The 22,993-nt window shown below is 43.9% G+C and overlaps 1 protein-coding gene across 2 annotated transcripts in view; it reads right to left on the reverse strand.

Moving 5' to 3' along the window:
- Positions 1-234: 234 nt before the first annotated feature.
- Positions 235-22,993, reverse strand: part of ALG10 (ALG10 alpha-1,2-glucosyltransferase) — a 112,876-nt gene continuing 90,117 nt past the window's right edge. For both annotated transcript variants that reach the window (XM_063927099.1, XM_063927098.1), the window contains exon 4: positions 235-1,922. In XM_063927099.1, coding sequence (XP_063783169.1) covers positions 876-1,922 — 1,047 coding nt within the window. In that variant the 3' untranslated portion in view covers positions 235-875. The remainder of the gene's footprint in view (positions 1,923-22,993) is intronic.

Raw genomic sequence — 22,993 nt, forward strand, 5'->3', positions numbered from 1 at the left:
CTTCACCCATGTTTTAAATATTAAATGTTTCCTTCAAACATTGTTTATGCATTGCTGCAGAACTGGAACAGGGAAAAAACAGGTAAGTAAATGTGTGCATATTATAGGGCTGGTGAGCCATTCTCCGATATACATACAAAACGGCAAGCAGAACAGGGCAAGCAGGGGCGAAGCGTTGATCTGAAAACTCCCTGCACGGTACTTTGCTTTCAAAAATTTCTAGAGATAACCTCATAGTTTAATGAAAACATTTTATTAATACAAAAATAAATCTTTATTTCAACAATAAGCAACAAGAAAATACATGTATTTATCTTTACACCAGACAATGAGGAATGTTGACAACCTAATTTCGCTGAATGTTGGGCATCCACAAGGAAAGACTGCCACCTAGTGTTCAACCTAAAGTCCTAGCAGAAAAAGGCAAAATAAAACTACAACAGACTGTATGAATGCCATTACTGGTTCAAATTATGTTTAAGCAAAACGTACTAAAGAAAGATAATAAAAAAATACCCATTACTATCTAATCACTTGACTCCACTCAAAAATGTTTACAAAATCTGTGACTAGTTTTGCTGTAAAACCATAAACAACTGGGTTTTCTGGGAAAGTACAATAAAAAAAATGCTGATCATTTACTTAGAAAAACAAAACAAAAAAACTATTGTAGTGGTGAATACATATATCTAGTACAAAAAGTTCCATGTAAAATAAATGATTGCAAGGACTGCCTACAAACAATTCTGAAATTCCTACCAAAATTATATTTCTCCTCCTCAATCAATGCATACTTCTTAAACCGAAGACTGCAGCATATATCCAAATAGCCTAAATAATTTCTGTCCTAGATACATAGGTCTTGAACCTTTCGCTCACCACATAAATCTCTGCGTTTCTTCACTATCTGGCCAATGAAACGTTTTATTCAAAAAGAGATGGAATGTTAGAATATTGACAGTGACGTAAAGTGCCAGCTCTAGGAGAAGTTTACTTACAGATGGAATTGATGTATTCAATTTGAAGATTAGATATGGCAAGATGAAGTAACGGAACTCCATCAGCTTCTGAGGAACTGTGGCAGCTAGTATGCATACAAAGAACATAAGGAGCCACAATATGGACTTCGACTTGAGAGCATCCACAAAACTCCAAGCTGCAAATAGATATCCAGGGACAAGCAGGTATCTTACCAAGTCATGTCTCTGGAATATTTTCTTCCATATATAAAATGGGTAGTGGCGGTTATCAGCAAGCAAATATTTGTGGACGTGAGTGAATTTCCAAATAAGAAACAGAGAGATACAAGCTAGTGTTATATACAGTAGGGGACGTCGCCACACTGACCTAATAAAGTCGCTTATTTTCTGTACAGAAAGGAATATGGGGAATGAAAAGATCATTGTAAAAGCAAGGAAATAAAACAGCTGTGGAAAATTAAAACAGGCTTCATGATTACTTCTGTCTCCTAGTACTATCCCACTATTCACTATAAGAAAAACAAGAAAACACAAAACTAGAATGATGTACGGCCAGGTTAACAGGAAAAGGGTCAGTAGGTTCCTTGAAGACAACGAGTAACAGACAAGAAATTTTAGAGTGTCAACTATTTCAGAAAGTGGTTCTTTTGGGGAGGGCTTTTCATCGTTTTTCTTCAGATGTGCCTTCCTTGCTTCCGTCACCTTCTCTGCAATAACGTTTCCAGCACAGAACATTACCCATATAATGTTTGTTTGGCGAAAACAGAAGGCGCAAAACCCTAGAAGTGCTGAACTTTTATGGTTTCCGTACAGGCACATTAAATAAGTAAAAAGGACAAAAAATGTGGAACCAGCATCTGTGTAGTAGAGGAATGTGAAAAAATAAAGAGTGGGGAACAAATATAAAGTGAGGGTACACAAAATTCTCTTCAGTGCTGAAACCTGTGGATGAAGAGTAAAACAGAGCATTCAATTCTTGTATAATGGCCAACGGCAAGAATTTAGGAGTAGAAACTATTTAATCAGTCATATGTAAATGTATTACTGTATAGCTAGGGTGTTTTTGTCTTACATGTGATTTCATAAGAAAAAAACAAAACACAAAAAAAACAATTGTTTGCCTATTTGTATATATTGTTACAAAATGATGCATTATTGCTTAATATATCATGGTAGGATAACACTGTAAATGTACATGATAAAAGGTAAAGAGGAAAATAACCAGTAATGTAAAATACCATGCAGTCATCTAAAATGTTCAAATAAATGAACTAATCTAAACACATCTCAAGAGATGATAAAGCACTATACGATGGAGTGAAAATTATAAAGCAGATTTTGGCAGTCAAGAAATCTAGTATGACACTATGCAGTATATTCATTTAACCACACTGAGAAAGCTCCGGACTTAGTGGCCGGAGCTATTTCATTATTTAGACCTTTGCCCATGCAGTAAAACATCTAGCAACACACAGAAACCCACCGATTCTGCATAAAATGCAGAACTTAAAGTCGGGTACACACTAGACATGGATCAGAATGATATAATCAGCCACATTATCTAGTATGTACCCATGATATGCTCGCTCCTGCTCCAGCATACAACGGATGTCGCTAGCGATAACATGCTGCACGTCATGCGTCTTTTCCCCGTCAGACCAGGCATTGGCAAGCGTATATGCACTGTCCGCATGCCAGGTCCCGTCAGCAGCGAAGTCAGATGGGTACACATCATCTAGTGTGTACCCAGCCTAATAAGATTCCCTACTCATTAAACATAGAGGGGTGCATTAAACACGGACTTTTCCTCATAGCTACTGAGGCGGAGGAAATATCCTACCACTGGGGACTAGAATACAAGTTTGCCGCAGTTAAATGAACCAGCAACATCAGCAATTAGCCATAGAGTGCTAACTGGATATTCCCTATCATGTACACTACAATGTATACGGCCATACACACCCAATCTTCTGTGTAAAGTGTCAGGAGAATGCAGGGTGCAATTCAATTGGGGTTTTTTTTGGCACCCAGAAGTGCCGGATTTAGCCACATAAAACAGTTCTTGGCGTGGTGCAAAAAGTGCTGTTTGGCCCCACAAACGGGTCACTTATCACACATTTCTTCTCGCCAGCATGGGGGGCTAAGAGAAGAAATGTGGTTTCCCATGGCTAATTATGCCCAAACAGAGCAACAATTGAAGTACTCTGTTGGGTGCCATCTAGTGGGGACTGGGAGGAAAAACAACTGAATCCCCCCATGGAAAAAAAAAAAGCAAAAATAAGAGTTTACTTACCGATAATTCTATTTCTCGTAGTCCGTAGTGGATGCTGGGACTTCCGTAAGGACCATGGGGGGGGGGGGGGGGGGGGGGGTAGCGGCTGGGCACAAAAGTAAAAGCTTTAGACTAGCTGGTGTGCACTGGCTCTTCCCCCTATGACCCTCCTCCAAGCCTCAGTTAGGATACTGTGCCCGGACGAGCGTACATAATAAGGAAGGATTTTGAATCCCGGGTAAGACTCATACCAGCCACACCAATCACACCGTACAACCTGTGATCTGAACCCAGTTAACAGTATGATAAACGTAGGAGCCTCTGAAAAGATGGCTCACAACAATAAACAACCCGATTTTTTTGTAACAATAACTATATACAAGTATTGCAGACAATCCGCACTTGGGATGGGCGCCCAGCATCCACTACGGACTACGAGAAATAGAATTATCGGTAAGTAAATTCTTATTTTCTCTGACGTCCTAGTGGATGCTGGGACTTCCGTAAGGACCATGGGGATTATACCAAAGCTCCCAAACGGGCGGGAGAGTGCGGATGACTCTGCAGCACCGAATGAGAGAACTCCAGGTCCTCCTCAGCCAGGGTATCGAATTTGTAAAATTTAGCAAACGTGTTTGCCCCTGACCAAGTAGCTGCTCGGCAAAGTTGTAAAGCCGAGACCCCTCGGGCAGCCGCCCAAGATGAGCCCACTTTCCTTGTGGAATGGGCTTTTACAGATTTTGGCTGTGGCAGGCCTGCCACAGAATGTGCAAGCTGAATTGTACTACAAATCCAACGAGCAATCGTCTGCTTAGAAGCAGGAGCACCCAGCTTGTTGGGTGCATACAGGATAAACCGTGAGTCAGATTTTCTGACTCCAGCCGTCCTGGAAACATATTTTCAGGGCCCTGACTACGTCCAGCAACTTGGAGTCCTCCAAGTCCCTAGTCGCCGCAGGTACCACAATAGGCTGGTTCATGTGAAACGCTGAAACCACCTTAGGGAGAAATTGAGGGCGAGTCCTCAGTTCTGCCCTGTCTGAATGAAAAATTAGGTAAGGGCTTTTATATGATAAAGCCGCCAATTCAGAGACACGCCTGGCTGAAGCCAGGGCTAACAGCATGACCACTTTCCATGTGAGATATTTCAATTCCACAGTGGTGAGTGGTTCAAACCAATGTGATTTTAGGAGACTCAACACTACATTGAGATCCCAAGGTGCCACTGGAGGCACAAAAGGAGGCTGTATATGCAGTACCCCTTTGACAAACGTCTGAACTTCAGGCACTGAAGCCAGTTCTTTTTGGAAGAAGATTGACAGGGCCGAAATTTTAACCTTAATGGACCCTAATTTTAGGCCCATAGATAGTCCTGTTTGCAGGAAATGCAGGAAACGACCCAGTTGAAATTCCTCTGTAGGGGCCTTTTTGGCCTCACACCACGCAACATATTTCCGCCAAATGCGGTGATAATGTTTTGCGGTTACATCCTTTCTGGCCTTGACCAGGGTAGGGATGACTTCATCTGGAATGCCTTTTTCCTTCAGGATCCGGCGTTCAACCTCCATGCCGTCAAACGCAGCCGCGGTAAGTCTTGAAACAGACAAGGCCCCTGCTGGAGCAGGTCCTATCTGAGAGGTAGAGGCCACGGGTCCTCCGTGAGCATCTCTTGCAGTTCCGGGTACCAAGTTCTTCTTGGCCAATCCGGAGCCACGAGTATAGTTCTTACTCCTCTCCTTCTTATGATTCTCAGTACTTTGGGTATGAGAGGCAGAGGAGGGAACACATACACAGACTGGTACACCCACGGTGTTACCAGAGCGTCCACCGCTATTGCCTGAGGGTCCCTTGACCTGGCGCAATATCTGTCCAGTTTTTTGTTGAGACGGGACGCCATCATGTCCACCTTTGGTTTTTCCCAACGGTTTACAATCACTTGGAAGACTTCTGGGTGAAGTCCCCACTCCCCCGGGTGGAGGTCGTGTCTGCTGAGGAAGTCTGCTTCCCAGTTGTCCACTCCCGGAATGAACACTGCTGACAGTGCTATCACATGATTTTCCGCCCAGCGGAGAATCCTTGCAGCTTCTGCCATTGCCCTCCTGCTTCTTGTGCCGCCCTGTCTGTTGACGTGGGCGACTGCCGTGATGTTGTCCGATTGGATCAATACCGACTGACCCTGAAGCAGAGGCCTTGCTTGACTTAGGGCATTGTAAATGGCCCTTAGTTCCAGGATATTTATGTGAAGAGACGTTTCCATGCTTGACCACAAGTCCTGGAAATTTCTTCCCTGTGTGACTGCTCCCCAGCCTCTCAGACTGGCATCCGTGGTCACCAGCATCCAATCCTGAATGCCGAATCTGCGGCCCTCTAGAAGATGAGCACTCTGTAACCACCACAGGAGAGACACCCTTGTCCTTGGAGATAGGGTTATCCGCTGATGCATCTGAAGATGCGATCCGGACCATTTGTCCAGCAGATCCCACTGAAAAGTTCTTGCATGGAATCTTCCGAATGGAATTGCTTCGTAAGAAGCCACCATTTTTCCCAGGACTCTCGTGCATTGATGCACTGACACTTGGCCTGGTTTTAGGAGGTTCCTGACTAGCTCGGATAACTCCCTGGCCTTCTCCTCCGGGAGAAACACCTTTTTCTGGACTGTGTCCAGAATCATCCCCAGGAACAGTAGACGTGTTGTTGGAATCAGCTGTGATTTTGGGATATTTAGAATCCACCCGTGCTGACGTAGCACTACCTGAGACAGTGCTACTCCGAACTCTAACTGTTCCCTGGATCTTGCCCTTATCAGGAGATCGTCCAAGTAAGGGATAATTAAGATGCCTTCTCTTCGAAGGAGAATCATCATTTCGGCCATTACCTTGGTAAAGACCCGGGGTGCCGTGGACAATCCAAACGGCAGCGTCTGAAACTGATAATGACAGTTTTGAACCACAAACCTGAGGTACCCCTGGTGAGAAGGGAAGATTGGGACATGGCGATAAGCATCTTTGATGTCCAGAGATACCATATAGTCCCCTTCTTCCAGGTTCGCTATCACTGCTCTGAGTGATTCCATCTTGAATTTGAACCTTTTTATGTAAGTGTTCAAGGATTTCAGATTTAAAATTGGTCTCACCGAGCCGTCCGGCTTCGGTACCACAAACAGCGTGGAATAATACCCCTTTCCCTGTTGTAGGAGGGGTACCTTGATTATCACCTGCTGGGAATACAGCTTGTGAATAGCTTCCAATACTGCCTCCCTGTCGGAGGGAGATGTTGGAAGAGCAGACTTCAGGAATCGGCGAGGGGGAGACGTCTCGAATTCCAATTTGTACCCCTGTGATACTACCTGCAGGATCCAGGGGTCCACCTGCGAGTGAGCCCACTGCGCGTTGAAATTTTTGAGACGGGCCCCCACCGTGCCTGAGTCCGCTTGTAAAGCCCCAGCGTCATGCTGAAGACTTGGCAGAAGCGGGGGAGGGCTTCTGCTCCTGGGAAGAGGCTGCCTGGTGCAGTCTTTTTCCTCTTCCTCTGCCCCGGGGCAGAAATGAGTGGCCTTTTGCTCGCTTGTTCTTATAGGAACGAAAGGACTGAGTTTGAAAAGACTGTGTCTTTTTCTGCTGAGAGGTGACCTGGGGTAAAAAGGTGGACTTTCCAGCCATTGCCGTGGCCACCAGGTCTGATAGACCGACCCCAAATAACTCCTCCCCTTTATACGGCAATACTTCCATATGTCGTTTGGAATCTGCATCACCTGACCACTGTCGTGTCCATAACGCCCTTCTGGCAGAAATGGACATCGCACTCACTCTTGATGCCAGGGTGCAAATATCCCTCTGTGCATCACGCATATATAGTAATGCATCCTTTAAATGCTCTATAGTTAATAAAATACTGTCCCTATCCAGGGTATCAATATTTTCAGTCAGGGAATCCGACCAAGCCACTCCAGCGCTGCACATCCAGGCTGAGGCGATTGCTGGTCGCAGTATAACACCAGTATGTGTGTATATACCTTTTAGGATATTTTCCAGCCTTCTATCAGCTGGTTCCTTGAGGGCGGCCGTATCAGGAGACGGTAACGCCACTTGTTTTGATAAGCATGTGAGCGCCTTATCTACCCTAGGGGGTGTTTCCCAACGTGCCCTAACCTCTGGCGGGAAAGGGTATAGTGCCAATAATTTGTTAGAAATCAGCAGTTTTTTATCGGGGGAAACCCACGCTTTATCACACACCTCATTTAATTCCTCTGATTCAGGAAAAACTACTGGTAGTTTTTTCACACCCCACATAATACCCTTTTTTGTGGTACTTGTAGTGTCAGAAATGTTCAATGCCTCCTTCATTGCCATGATCATGTAACGTGTGGCCCTACTGGACATTACATTTGTCTCCTCACCGTCGACACTGGATTCAGTATCCGTGTCTGGGTCTGTGTCGACCATCTGAGGTAACGGGCGTTTTAGCGCCCCTGACGGTGTCCGAGACGCCTGAACAGGCACTAACTGATTTGCCGGCTGTCTCATGTCGTCAACAGTTTTTTGCAAAGTGCTGACATTGTCACGTAATTCTTTAAATACGACCATCCAGTCAGGTGTCGACTCCCTAGGGGGTGACATCACTAACACAGGCAATTGCTCTGCTTCCACATCATTTTCCTCCTCATACATGTCGACACAATCGTACCGACACCCAGCACACACACAGGGAATGCTCTGATAGAGGACAGGACCCCACTAGCCCTTTGGGGAGACAGAGGGAGAGTTTGCCAGCACACACCAGAGCGCTATATATAAGCAGGGATAACCTTATATAAGTGTTACTCCCTGTTATAGCTGCTGTATTATATATTAGCTGCCAATAGTGCCCCCCCTCTCTTGTTTTATCCTGATTCTTGTAGCAGGACTGCAGGGGAGAGTCAGGGAGCCGTCCTTCCAGCGGAGCTGTGAGGGAAAATGGCGCTTGTGTGCTGAGGAGATAGGCTCCGCCCCCTTCTCGGCGGCCTTTTCTCCCGCTTTTTTCAGGAAAACTGGCAGGGGTTAAATGCATCCATATAGCCTAGGAGCTATATGTGATGCATTTCTTTAGCCATATAAGGTTTTTATAGTGTTTTATTGCGTCTCAGGGCGCTCCCCCCCAGCGCCCTGCACCCTCAGTGACCGGAGTGTGAAGTGTGCTGAGAGCAATGGCGCACAGCTGCAGTGCTGTGCGCTACCTTATTTGAAGACAGGAACGTCTTCTGCCGCCGCTTTCTCCGGACCTCTTCGCTCTTCTGGCTCTGTAAGGGGGCCGGCGGCGCGGCTCCGGGACCCATCCAGGCTGAACCTGTGATCGTCCCTCTGGAGCTAATGTCCAGTAGCCAAGAAGCCCAATCCACTCTGCACGCAGGTGAGTTCGCTTCTTCTCCCCTTAGTCCCACGATGCAGTGAGCCTGTTGCCAGCAGTACTCACTGAAAATAAAAAACCTATTTAAACTTTTACTTCTAAGCAGCTCAGGAGAGCCACCTAGCATGCACCCTTCTCGTTCGGGCACAAAAATCTAACTGAGGCTTGGAGGAGGGTCATAGGGGGAGGAGCCAGTGCACACCAGCTAGTCTAAAGCTTTTACTTTTGTGCCCAGTCTCCTGCAGAGCCGCTACCCCCCCCCCCCCCCCCCCCATGGTCCTTACGGAAGTCCCAGCATCCACTAGGACGTCAGAGAAACATAAAATATCTTAAGCACTCTGGAGGTCATTCAGAGTTGATCGCTCGCTAGCTATTTTTTTTGCAGTGCTGTGAACAGATAGTCGCCGCCTATAGGGGAGTGTATTTTTGCTTTTCAAGCGTGCGACTGCATGTGCAGCCGAGCACTACAAAAAAGCTTAGTGCAGTTTCTGAGTAGCTCAGAACTTAAATCAGCCGCTGCGATCACTTCAGCCTGTCAGGTCCCAGAATTGACGTCAGACACCCACCCTATAAACGCTTGGACACCCCTGTGTTTTTCCAAACACTTCCAGAAAACGGTCAGATGACACCCACAAACGTACTCTTCCTGTCAATCTCCTTGCGATCGGCTGTGCAAACTGATTCGTTAAATACATCGCTCAGCAATTAACCGCTTTGTACCCGTACAACGTGCCTGCGCATTGCGGTGTATACGCATGCGCAGTTCTGACCTGATCGCAGCTAAAAATCCTAGCGTGCGATCAGGTCGCAATGACCCCCTCTGTCTGTTTCCCAACTGACCTTCAATATTCTCTTGTGCACAATTTGAACATATTACTGAACAGAAGAAAAATAGAAATGAAATCACAGTGTAGTGTATATACTTGTTTGAAATGCAGACACCACATCATACTATTATCCTCAAATGAGAGAGAGAGAGAGAGAGAGAGAGAGAGAGAGAGAGAGAGAGAGAGAGAGATGTAAGAAAACCAGTAGAAAAAAATAGGGATAAAATTCCACTCCCAATTCTTATATATATACACTTACTAGACGCCTTTTCCCTTCTCTTCCTTTTTATATTTACATGGCTAGATATTGAGAACCACCCAATGGAGTTGATATACTGAGAAGGGGTTACAAAAAATATATATATATTTTCTGTAAGAACAATGTCTTCGGGGAATATCCAGCAGTAATAAGGCTATGTATATATACATATAACTGGGAGTGGAATACTATCCCTATTTTATCTACTTGGTCTCTTGCCTCTCGCTTCATTTGAAGATAGGAGTGTGACGTGCCATCAGTGGCGTCACCATTTCAAACAAGTATATACTATGCCACGATTAAAAAAAATTTCTTAATATGTTCAAATTATGGACAAGAGACAATTGAAGATCAACTGGGAAATAAACAGAGAGCTCTTAAGATCGTTGATATATTTATTAATTTAAATGTCATATATTGTATCTACTTTGGTGATACTTGGGCAAGACTGAGCAACTCGTCTTTATTTCAGTGCAGATTTGGAGCCAAACATATGGCATCTGTCCGCTATTAATATAGAATGTGAATTGTAAGTCTTAATTACATAGAAATTCCTATATTGTTCATAGTGACAAGTGGTACCTTTTATTATGCTCCAAAAAACAACAACATACAAATGCATTTCTCTATCTTTGAAATTGTGGCGTTACTGTACCCCAAAAGCCCTAATCAGGTGAGAAAAACACACATGCACACCCTTCCGTACAAGAAGGAAGAGGTTTAGTGAGTAGAAAGATCCTCAAATCAGGTGAGTCAGGTTGGGATCCCTGTGGAGCCTGCGGACTTAGGAGAAATACCGTTATCAACGGTAAGTTCTTACCATCACGTATATTTCTCCGGCAGGGTCCACAGGTTATCCACAGGATAACAATGGGATTTCCCAAAGCAATTTAGTGGTGGGGACACTCCTGATTGGACAAGAGAACCTTACACCTGAATTCAGCGTCACGAGAGGCAAAAGAATCCAAGGAATAATGTCTAATGAATGTGTTAATGGAAGACCATGTGGCTGTCTTACATATCTGTTCTGCTGAAGCACCATTTTATGCTGCCCATGAAGGACCTACCTTACGAGTAAAGTGAGCAGAGACATTATCCGGAACAGGGAGATCAGCTCGAGAATATGCTTCTGGAATAGTCATTCGAAGCCATCTTGCCAGCGTCTGTTTAGTAGCAGGCCATGCTCTTGTGACATCCGTACAGAATGAAGAGAGAATCGGTCTTTCTGATGGCACTGGTACGATCCACGTAGATCCTTAATGCCCGGACTACGTCCAGCAATGCATCTCCCGCAGAAAGTCCTGATACCTGAAAAGCTGGGTCTACAATTTCTTCATTAAGGTGGAATTTAAACACCACCTTCGGAAGATACCCAGACCTAGTTCTGAGAACTGCTTTATCTGGATAAAAAGTCAGAAAAGGAGACCGACAAGACAGCGCTCCTAAATCTGATACTCTTCTAGCTGATGCCATAGTCAGTAGAAAGAGAACTTTAGCTGTCAACCATTTAAGATCCACTTTATTAAGTGGTTCAAATGGAGCAACTTGAAGAGCTTTCAGGACTAGACTTAAGTCCCAAGGCACTGTAGGAGGAACAAAAGGAGGTTGCATGCGCAGCATTCCCTGGAAGAAAGTACGCACATCCTGTAAATTGGCAATTTTCTTTTGGAACCATACAGTCAATGCTGATACTTGTACTCTCAAGGAAGCCACCTACAAACCTTTATCCATTCCCGCCTGAAGGAAATCTAAGACCCTAGAAATTTGGAAAGATTTCAGGTCCATATTTCTTTCACTGCACCAATGAATATAGGCCTGCCATATTCGGTGATAAATGCGAGCTGAGGAGGGTCTCCTTGCTCTGAGCATTGTTTGAATTACCTGTTGTGAGAATCCTCCTGACTTCAGGATAGAGGTTTTAAGAGCCACGCCGTCAACAATAGTAGATCCAGATGCCTGTGGTAACAAGGACCCTGCATTAGTAGATCTGGATGTTGAGGGAGCAGAAGAGGAGCATCCATCGACATTCTCTGCAGATGTGTCCCAATGCCTTCTGGGCCAAGCCGGAGCTATTAGAATCACGGCACCCTTTGCTTCTTTTATCTTCCTCACCACCATGGGTAGCAGGATGATCAGAGGAAACAGATACGCCAGATGAAAATCCCATTTTACTGACAGGGCGTCCACAAAGATTGCTCCTGGATCCTTTGTTCTTGACCCGTATACGGGTACTTTGTTGTTCAGATGGGACGCCATGAGATGTATCTCTGGCAAACCCCACTTGTCTACTAGAGTCTGAAAGACTACCGGATGTAGAGCCCATTTGCTTGCTTGAATGGCGTGTCGACTGAGAAAGTCCGCTTCCCAGTTTAGGACTCCCGGAATGAATACTGCGGACAATGCTGGAAGATGGAGTTCTGTCCATTTTAGTATGTGACTTACCTCCTTCATTGCTGTTTGACTGCGCGTTCCTCCCTGATGGTTGAGGTACGCTACTGCCGTTACATTGCCCGAGTGGATCTGGGCTGGTCTTCCTTGAAGAGTGTCCTTTGCCTGAATCAGTGCCATGTATATGGCCCAAAGTTCTAGCAGATTTATTGGCAGGCAACTTTCTTCTGTGGTCCACTGTCCCTGGAACCACATTTTTCCGGACACTGCTCCCCAGCCCTGTATCTGTTGTCAGGATCTCCCAATCTGATATCCAAAAGGGTCTCCCTTTGTCTAGATGGGATGTTTGTAGCCATGTCTGTTGTATTCCATTCCATCTGGCCAGAATGAGACGCTGCAGAGGTCTTGAATGAAATTGTACATAAACCCATCAGTCGCATTGCTGCGTGGATTAATATTGTTTGACTGTGTAACAACTCCTGAGTCCTCGACTGTACCTTGGCTATTTTTTCCCCGAGGTAAAAATATTTTCTGCAGACTTGAATCCAGTACAGCCCCCAAGTGAGTCATCCATTGTGACGGAACTAGACGATTTTGCCTCTGCAGACATGTTATTGTCTATTGGAGATGGTCCAGGAGCATTTTCTGTGATTGTGCTAGAATTAACAGGTCGTCGAGGTATGGAAAAATTCTTATCCCATGCTTGTGAAGATAAGCTACCATATCCACCATGATCTTGGTAAATACTCTGGGTGCCGTGGCTAACGCAAAAGGTAAGGCCTGGAACTGAAAATGCTGCTGGAGGATAGAGAACCTGAGATAGCACTGATGGGACAGTGCTATAGGAACATGTAGGTAAGCATCCTGAATATCCAGGGATACCATATAATCCACTGGTTCCATGGCCAAAACTATGGAGTGTCAAAGTCGAAAAATATCGTAATCCACAATGCCTTATACTAACCCCAATGCACATGCCCGCTGCACGTGTACCCAGTCTGCGGTGCGTGTGCATATCCGCAAATTGCGTAAGATCGCTCCGGCAATCACGCGCGTGTTATGCTCATTTACGGTAGAGTTTGTGAGCGTGTAGCGGGCGACTCGATCGTAACATATTTAACCTATATAGTGTGTTTTATAGTGATTATTTCCCCTTAACAACGACAGTAAAAATGTTTAGTTTAAATGGTTTGTGGACATGGGGATTCCTCTTTGCATGATATGAAGGGTCAGACAAAGGTTGAATGGTGGTGTTTAGTGTCTAACTAAAGAGTATTTTATTAGAAACATTCCGGTGTTGGTTAGCAAGAGATCGGTCGCTCCAGCGTATAGTTATATGTAAAAGTAGTTTATGGACATTTACAGTATTTGCAGTTCATTACACATGAGGTGGGAGTCCTGAGGATGCCTCCCACCTGAGCAGTTGGATAGAGACACATCCCCCCGTACGAACCCACCTATGACCTTTTGTTATAATGCAGAGACAAATTCCTGTGTCCAATGAACAATGAGATTATAGGACCATTGTATTGTACAGTATACTGTGTATATAAAGACCCCCATAGCCAGACCAGCTCACTTCTCTCCAAAAGGTTTTCCCCGTGATGACTGAGAGCTGGTTTCCAGATAGCGCATGCGATTCATTCCCAAGTGTGTAAGTTTTTCTCTGTGGCCATTTCGTTACTCTGTATGTATGCAATTGTTCTTTTGTAGCTAACCTATAAGTGTTTGCAAATACAAATAAACAGAGGATAAATGGCAATCACTTGCTAGTGTTCGTATTTCTGCTTACTTATGGTGTTTAGGTATTAATGTCAGGTCTGTAGTGTATGAACTGTATCTGTTTTTCCCTTTTTACGTACTAAATATCGTCAGTAAAGGTGTTGGAACCTTAGCAAGGAGTGTGTGTTTCACTAGTTAGTATAAAGGTGTTTTTTTTTAGCGTCTCAGTCGCTCAAACAGCTTTCATATCATAAAGGTTAATCAGCGTTACATTGTGATAATATTACAGTACTAAGGTTTACAGTATAAGCATACCCTTATAGTGTGTTGTTACAAGGTTGTCTGTGTGTAAATCAGTGAGCGTCAGCGCCGCTCGTATCCCGCTCTCGCGGTACAGCGTCTGCTACGCTATTAGCATAGCATTACGGTACTCGGGCCGCCTATAGCGTGCTCGATACCAAGCGTAAGCCGTGAGCGAACGTGCCGCTCGTGCGTCTAGACCACGGCCTAGCGTCTGCTACGCTAAGTGCGTACCATTACGGCACCTCGTGCGCCTATTGCGTATGTTGTCTTTAGTAAGTATATTGCTTAGGTTCAAGATAAATAATTAGCTTTATCAATTGGGGGCAAGTCCGGTCCACCTCATATCCGCAGTCAGGCGAAAACGCGCAGACTTTATCGATCAGCAAAGGGCGGAAAGGTGGTATCTTGTAGTGCTGATCAGATGAGCGTCTGCGTCTGATTCTCTTGGGTTGTAGGGATGCTGGTGGAATCCGAGGAAGGTAAGAACGTTACGCTATTGTCTTTTTAAACTGTTTTTAATTTCTGTTAAGTAGGTTTGAAAGTATTTTAATCGCTCTGCATAGCTTGATAGTTTTATTTTTAACCCAGGCCTAAAATAACTTCAGGGGCTTGGATGGTGATTTTTTTTGTGACAATAGAAGCCGCATGGTCTGCCCTCCATTTTGTGTAACCCTCATGGATGTGGAAGGGGGAGGAGCAGCGGCCATTTTGGGAAGGTCAAAATTTTTGTTTTTTTTTCTGAATGGCTGATTTTCAGTTGACTCAGGAATAATCAGCCGTCCCTTGTCAAAAAGAAATCACCATTTATGAGTTTCCAATGCATTTATTTAATCCATATCATAATCAATTATAAATAGTTCAGATAGGTTTTAATGTAAGTTAATAGTAAAATGAATATTTGATTTAAGAACGATACACAGATAAAACAAAGTTGTTGTTTTTTTGGTTTCTTTTACCTCCAAGCTTCTAGGATTCTCTGCTTGTTGTAGGATAGCCATTGAAATGCAAATTAACCTGTGTAATTGTTTTTTTTTCCCCAGCAGTGAAGAGACTCACCCTCACACACAGTCAAGGGCACATTCATATGCAAATTAGAGAAGTGAATGGGTCTCAAAGATGTAATAGTGATTAGTACATAGATGTAATACTATATATGTGTGCTTACAGCAATGTATGCTCTGCAAGATGGCTATCATACTATTGGAAGCATTGATTATTAGATTAATTAAGAATTGTATTGTATCTGTGTATTTTCACATATCTCACTTTCCTGTTTGCCATTTATCATTGATAACGTGCTGAGAAAGATTTGTTGCTATTGGTAGTTAAAAATGAAATTAAATACTTAAAGGGTGTAATTGTAAGGCACACACATAGCCTGGCCTAATTAAAGGTTGCTACAGTGGAATACTGTGTGATGTGCAGTAAGCGATTATAGTTAAATATCGTTTACGTCTGGCCTGCGTACACGTGTCCCTAACAAAAGGCGGGACAAGCGTACGCGACGCAAAGGCCTACACGCGTAGCGTATATTACGCAACGGAGCGTACAGGTACGCCCACTTAATACAAATCACACTATAGTATTGTTTTAGTAAGGCGATATGGAAGCAACGCGATAATAGCGCAAGTTAATCTCAGTGTCCAAAATTTTAATCCTTCTCTAGTTGCAACTCCTCTGGGACTAGCCTGTGTTACCTGAGTGAAAGGAATTTTCTGTACAGAAAAAGTAAAGAGTATATGAGGTGAAAGAGTGTGTATATATATATATATATATATATATATATATATATATAAGTTTCTCATTTTGGTTGGAACCCCCGGAAGTCGAGTTCTCGTGAGGTACATCCGTGGAGTGATAGCACGTGGTGGCTTGGGAGGCATCCCTTGTTAATATTGAAATAAGAGCATTAGAAGTACAGCAGACTAGGAAGTCTACTGTAGATACAGACCAGGAGGTCCAGCAGACTAGGAAGTCCGCTAGAGATAGAGTCAAGAGCCACAACCCCGGGAGGGTTGGTGCAATACCCATATAGGCCATTACGCTCTGGCTGAAAGGAATTCGCAGCCGCAATTATCGATTCCGCTGGTCGTAAGGCGTATAAATAATAGTTATTTATACACAGTGCGACTGTACCGTACGTAAGTGTGTGCATTCGTTTGTTACCTTGATACCCACTAAGATTTACTGTGGGATCATAAACGCTACTTGTACATTCTAACGTGATTTGTGTAGGTTTTTTTTATTTTAAGGGAGGTTCGCTGATCACTCAGGAATTCTCCAGCAACTGATATTTACTGGGAAGGGTAAGTGCTCTGCGGATCACACCCACATGTCCCAGTAAATAGAGGTTCAGGTTGCAGGGGCCCTGGGTTGAGTACGCCAGCGCTAAGGCAGCGTGTGGGCATATTGGTCGACGTGGGCGAGAGTGTGTGAAGGTACTCGGTAAACTTTCACCGTCGCCTTACCTCTGGGAACTTGTTTTTTTGTAAGGGTTCGCTGAGAAGGCAACGCCTGCAAATAATGGGGGCCAGTTGCTCAAGTAAGGGGCGATCAACCAAGGTTCAGGTTGATGATATTCCGCGCCCAGCCGGGTCAGCGAGGTACATAATGTGTGAGAAATATGGATCACACGCAGAGGTATTATGCAATGAGTGGGAACGAATGACTGTGCATAATGGGGAAAAGTTCCCACGAGTAGGCAGTTTTAGTCCTGAGGTGTTACAAAATGTAAAGAAAAAGGATATGTCTAATAACATCTGCAAAACAGAGGATTAGGCATTATGATTGTTTACAGTTATGGCAACGGGAAGGTGAGATACAAGGAGGATTAGTTTACACAGCTGACTCACTTTGGTAAGAAAAACATGGCAAATAGAGAACAAATGGCTGCAGAGAATGACACACTGGTATATGATAATTGTGCACTTAGCAACTGTATTATTAATGATAAGAATAATTGTAACAAATGTAACAATGATAGAAGGAAAACTGATAAATGTACAAATTCTAACCCGTGCAAGTTGCACTCCATGTTAAACTTCCCTCAGGATTACAAGCAAGAAAGTGAGCCCAGCACGATGTCGGCACCTTTTCCAGCAGCCATCATACAAGACATCCAGGTGAACGCGACCCAATCGGTAAAGGCAGTAGTCAAACCCCCTAACGGAGGGTCAGGTGAGGTCATGTCCACAGGTAAGTACGGTGTTATATATCATGCACAGCATAGAGAGATAGCGGTTAAGGTATTAATGGATGGTTTAAAGGTAGTATTGAGAACAAGGGTACGGACCACCAACCCAAACTGGAGAAATATCTCGGTGGCTGCATTAAGAAAGTCCGCTGTTGGGCATGATCAAAACATCAGCAAGCACAGGGAGGCACAGGGAGGTAAGAAGCCTCAGATCCCTGTGGGTAAGTCAAAGGTGATAAGATGTTATAATTGCCAGAGGGAAGGTCATTTTGCACGAAATTGTAGGTTTTGAAGATACACACAAGGTAGATAAACCCCCTAGACAAAAACACGAGCAAAGTCAGGATACACGAAATTGTAATCAGGAATCACATAGGAAGAAGTTTGGGCCGCACCTGTAATGTGCAGTCAGTAAAGTTGATCATTAGTCGTGACAGTAAGCCTGAGGTTACAGTTAATGAAATTGGGAGGTCAGTTCCTTGTAGACACAGGAACGGCCGGGTAAACTTTGTAATTTATCTTTGAATGTTTTCTTCTCATCTGTAACGTTCACCAACAGAACTCAAACGTCACATGACTACTTGGTCTTTTCAGAGGTCTACCTAACCCCAGTATGTCTTACCAGCATCGTTGTGTTTGGCCAGACACAAAGGGTGAAGAGGGAAAATACTGGTGGGGGGGGGGGGGGGGGAGACTATGCAGAGATACTGGTGGACATGTTGATGTGACGGCCTGTTGATGAAAATCTGATAATGTTTTTTCCTTTTCAAATTGTTCTCTCTCTTTTTGTTCTTTCATGTTTTACGGATGGTATGTCACACATCAGTTAGACAAATGGTAATGCAAGATTTTTGCTCCTTACAGAAAGATCGCTGATTTGGAAAGAATATTGTATCACCAGAGTGTTCGTTTTGGGAAGACTGAGAGACAGCACCTTTGAGATGACATCTGAGCAAGAAGAACAACAAGACCAGAGGACAAATCATCGTAACAAGTTTTTTTTCCCCCTTCAATTATTTTCTGTACCCCCATTACAACTTTCCCTTTCTCCTCCTGTAAGATGGACTCGCCCCAAGAGACTGCAGTCCGTGTTTTCCTGTTGACCCTGTTGTTGACCAGAGCAGTCTGTTTCGGTGAGAGTACCAGTGAGGTCGAAAGAGGGATCTGGAATGGGATCTGATGATCAGGATGGAGGCGTAGAATTCCAAGAGCAACACAATCACCAAGAAAAGGCGAGTATCAGAAAACGATCTGGTAGCCATGTTATTAATAGACATTGTGAAGGATTGTTAGCTGAAGAGAATTGTATCTGTAGGAATTGTGACAACATAGTTGAGGACGGTTGCATCAAGGAATGTCAGTCCCGTTTTAATATCAACATGGACCGGCATCCATGGAGTGACTATCACTCATTGGTGGGTAAAGTGTTAAATCAGACAGACTGTTGGGTGTGCTCACAAGTACCTCAAGGTCATAGTAAGTCAGGACTAGTGCCATATCCTTTAACAGTAGATGAGGTACTTGAGTTAAAGGATGGGAGACCGGTGGACAAGAGATTTAATATTTCTAGTCCTCCTAGTTTGAAGCTCCACCAATACCATGTGGATAGGTCCCTAATATGTTTTAACATTTCCAATCCCCGAAAGCCGGGAAATTGGGAGGTGTCATGGAACAACCAAACCATGACATTTTCGCACAGAGCCGACAGAATGCCCATAGATTCAGAGCTTATATGCCACATAGCCAACAGTGGAAAATATTTCCAGTATAGGTACACCCTAGGAAGTAGGATCATGCGAGTTGGAGAAGTATCACCAGGATACTGTGCACATGTCATACAGCCTGATACGTGTACTAGACAGATGAGAGAGTTAGGGATAGGACTGTTTTCATGGAAGGTTTGTAATATGGTCATGTCCTTTTCTATCCCATATGTTCTCCCCGATGAGTCATATTTCATATGTGGGAGAAAGGCGTATAAGTGGCTTGCCCCAAACTCAGAGGGATTGTGTTACATTGGAAAAGTACTGCCTGAAGTAATGACTGTATCCCATAACAAAATGAAAGACATTCATCGCGGTGCCCAAGCTCCTTATACTCACACTCATTACGAGCACGTTGTTAAAAGGCACCTGATAGAGAGGACAGAGCATCCGGCCTCTGATCTGATCCATGAATCCACCGGGATTCAATTCCTACTCGCGTTAGATATCACTCGTACCGCCAGAGGAGTGATAAACTTTAGGTATATAAACGCACTTGCGAACCTAATAGACAATATCACCGAAATGTATGACGACACGTTCAGGTATACTGGGAGAGAGCTACAAGCCTACAAAACAGAGCTGGTTCAGCATAGGATGATTCTCAATTACCTCACAGCAATGACAGGCGGGTATTGTGTTACCCTAGCAACTCAGTATGGTGTAAAGAGCTGCACGTATATTACAAACAGCACTGAGGACCCGGCCGAGGTCATAGACCAAAAGATGGATGATATTTTGCAATTAAAGTGGGAGTTTCGAAGGAGGCATAATCTTACTCTCGCTGCTGTGGGTAATGAACTGACCAGCTGGGTGTCATGGTTGAACCCACGAAATTGGTTCTCTGGTTTAGGAGAATGGGCCCAAGGCATTATCATGGATGTAGGGAAATTTCTCTTGTGTATTCTGGGAGTCGTCATATTGATTGGTCTGATATTTAGATGCGTTCGGACTTTAATGAAGTGTAAACGTAGTACCAGAGTGATGAGTCTGAGGAGCGAGGACACTGTAATACCAGTTGGTTTAATTTACGACCCAACGATAGAGACAATGTTGTGATGAAAATGTGATTCCACGGTCCGTTTCTTTCACCCGTTTCTCCTTTGTTTTCCTCCAAGGTACAAGGACATCCACTTGGAAGAAGAATATGACAACCTCTTTTATACAGACCATTGATGAACTATGTTACAGACACCCAATACTTTTAGTGACTTTAACTATCTACTGGAAACCCAATACTTTAGAGACTGTAATTTTATGGACACTGGAAAAGCTTTTGTTCACCACTTACAGCAAAAGCACCGCGAGACATCAGACAACACGTACATCAGACAAGACATCAACAAGACCTCAATCGGCGACTGTATACTAAAACTCACATAGTTATATGACTGCATTTATAACGCTTGTTTCTTATCTTCATCTCTACAACCTCCAGGTAGTATCCCACATAGTCGACAGGTGATTTTCACATATTAACATTCACATATTCTCCCCCTTCATGTATCATCAACTAATGTGCACCCCATTTGTTGTAACCAAAAGCCGGAAAGAGCTCGGTAGAGTTTAACAGCCCATCCACAGACCCTTAGTAAGGGATAAGAAGGATTCAAATGTATACTTCGCAATACCTCGAAGCTTGATTTAAAACACGTACGGCACGATGATACATGACCCCTCAGACATGGATCTCATACACACATGCTTTTATTATCTCACTAGGTCATATCTTTCCCACATTTCCTCTCCTCCCTCTACCCAATCATAAAAAGGTATTTACATGATGACATAAATTTTTCTGTTTGAATTGTTTAGAAAGTGGCAGTTATTGGTGACTGCCAAAGGGTGGACTGTCAAAGTCGAAAAATATCGTAATCCACAATGCCTTATACTAACCCCAATGCACATGCCCGCTGCACGTGCACCCAGTCTGCGGTGCGTGTGCATATCCGCAAATTGCGTAAGATCGCTCCGGCGATCACGCGCATGTTATGCTCATTTACGGTAGAGTTTGTGAGCGTGTAGCGGGCGACTCGATCGTAACATATTTAACCTATATAGTGTGTTTTATAGTGATTATTTCCCCTTAACAACGACAGTAAAAATGTTTAGTTTAAATGGTTTGTGGACATGGGGATTCCTCTTTGCATGATATGAAGGGTCAGACAAAGGTTGAATGGTGGTGTCTAGTGTCTAACTAAAGAGTATTTTATTAGAAACATTCCGGTGTTGGTTAGCAAGAGATCGGTCGCTCCAGCGTATAGTTATATGTAAAAGTAGTTTATGGACATTTACAGTATTTTCAGTTCATTACACATGAGGTGGGAGTCCTGAGGATGCCTCCCACCTGAGCAGTTGGATAGAGACACATCCCCCCGTACGAACCCACCTATGACCTTTTGTTATAATGCAGAGACAAATTCCTGTGTCCAATGAACAATGAGATTATAGGACCATTGTATTGTACAGTATACTGTGTATATAAAGACCCCCATAGCCAGACCAGCTCACTTCTCTCCAAAAGGTTTTCCCCGTGATGACTGAGAGCTGGTTTCCAGATAGCGCATGCGATTCATTCCCAAGTGTGTAAGTTTTTCTCTGTGGCCATTTCGTTACTCTGTATGTATGCAATTGTTCTTTTGTAGCTAACCTATAAGTGTTTGCCATTTATCCTCTGTTTATTTGTATTTGCAATCGTTTGCTAGTGTTTGTATTTCTGCTTAGTTATGGTGTTTAGGTATTAATGTCAGGTCTGTAGTGTATGAACTGTATCTGTTTTCCCCTTTTTACGTACTAAATATCGTCAGTAAAGGTGTTGGAACCTTAGCAAGGAGTGTGTGTTTCACTAGTTAGTATAAAGGTTTTTTTTTTTGAGCGTCTCAGTCGCTCAAACAGCTTTCATATCATAAAGGTTAATCAGCGTTACATTGTGATAATATTACAGTACTAAGGTTTACAGTATAAGCATACCCTTATAGTGTGTTGTTACAAGGTTGTCTGTGTGTAAATCAGTGAGCGTCAGCGCCGCTCGTATCCCGCTCTCGCGGTACAGCGTCTGCTACGCTATTAGCGTAGCATTACGGTACTCGGGCCGCCTATAGCGTGCTCGATACCAAGCGTAAGCCGTGAGCGAACGTGCGTCTCGACCACGGCCTAGCGTCTGCTACGCTAAGTGCGTACCATTACGGCACCTCGTGCGCCTATTGCGTATGTTGTCTTTAGTAAGTATATTGCTTAGGTTCAAGATAAATAATTAGCTTTATCAGGAGCGCAACGTCTCCATGTGAAACCGAGGTACCCAAATGTATTTGTTCAGCATTTTGAGATTGAGAATTGGCCGGAATGACCCATTTGGCTTCTGAACCAAAAACAGGTTGGAGTAAAACCCCTGTCCCAGTTGTGCAGGGGTTACTGGAATGATTACTCCTGACTGAAGCAATTTCTGAACTGCTTCTTGCAAAGCCCTGGCCTTCGTCTCTACCCGAGATGGGCTGATGCAGAAGAACCTTCGAGGATGCTTCTTGAAGGGAAAAACATAACCCAGAGATACCACTTCTTGCACCCAGGCATCTTTTTTTTTAGACTGCTGCCATATCTGTGCAAACTGAAGAAGTCGGCCCCCTACCATGGAGTCCCTCCAGGAGGAGGCCCTCACCATCAAACTGATGGCTTAGTCTCTGGCTTTGAGGCTGGTAGCCCATTGCTTTTTCACCTTACCAAATTTATTATATTGGGGCTGCTTACGATCACTTTTTCCTTTTGCTTTTCCTTGTGACCCAAAGGGCCGAAAAGTGGGACCCCTACGTCTGGGGTTATATGTGGAAGGAAATTTTACCTTTTTGGAGTCTGCTTCTGACTCCAGAATAACTGTCAATTCTTTACCAAACAGAATGCTTCCGGTAAAA

Source organism: Pseudophryne corroboree, chromosome 6, assembly GCF_028390025.1.
Source record: "Pseudophryne corroboree isolate aPseCor3 chromosome 6, aPseCor3.hap2, whole genome shotgun sequence".
Lineage (NCBI taxonomy): Eukaryota > Metazoa > Chordata > Amphibia > Anura > Myobatrachidae > Pseudophryne > Pseudophryne corroboree.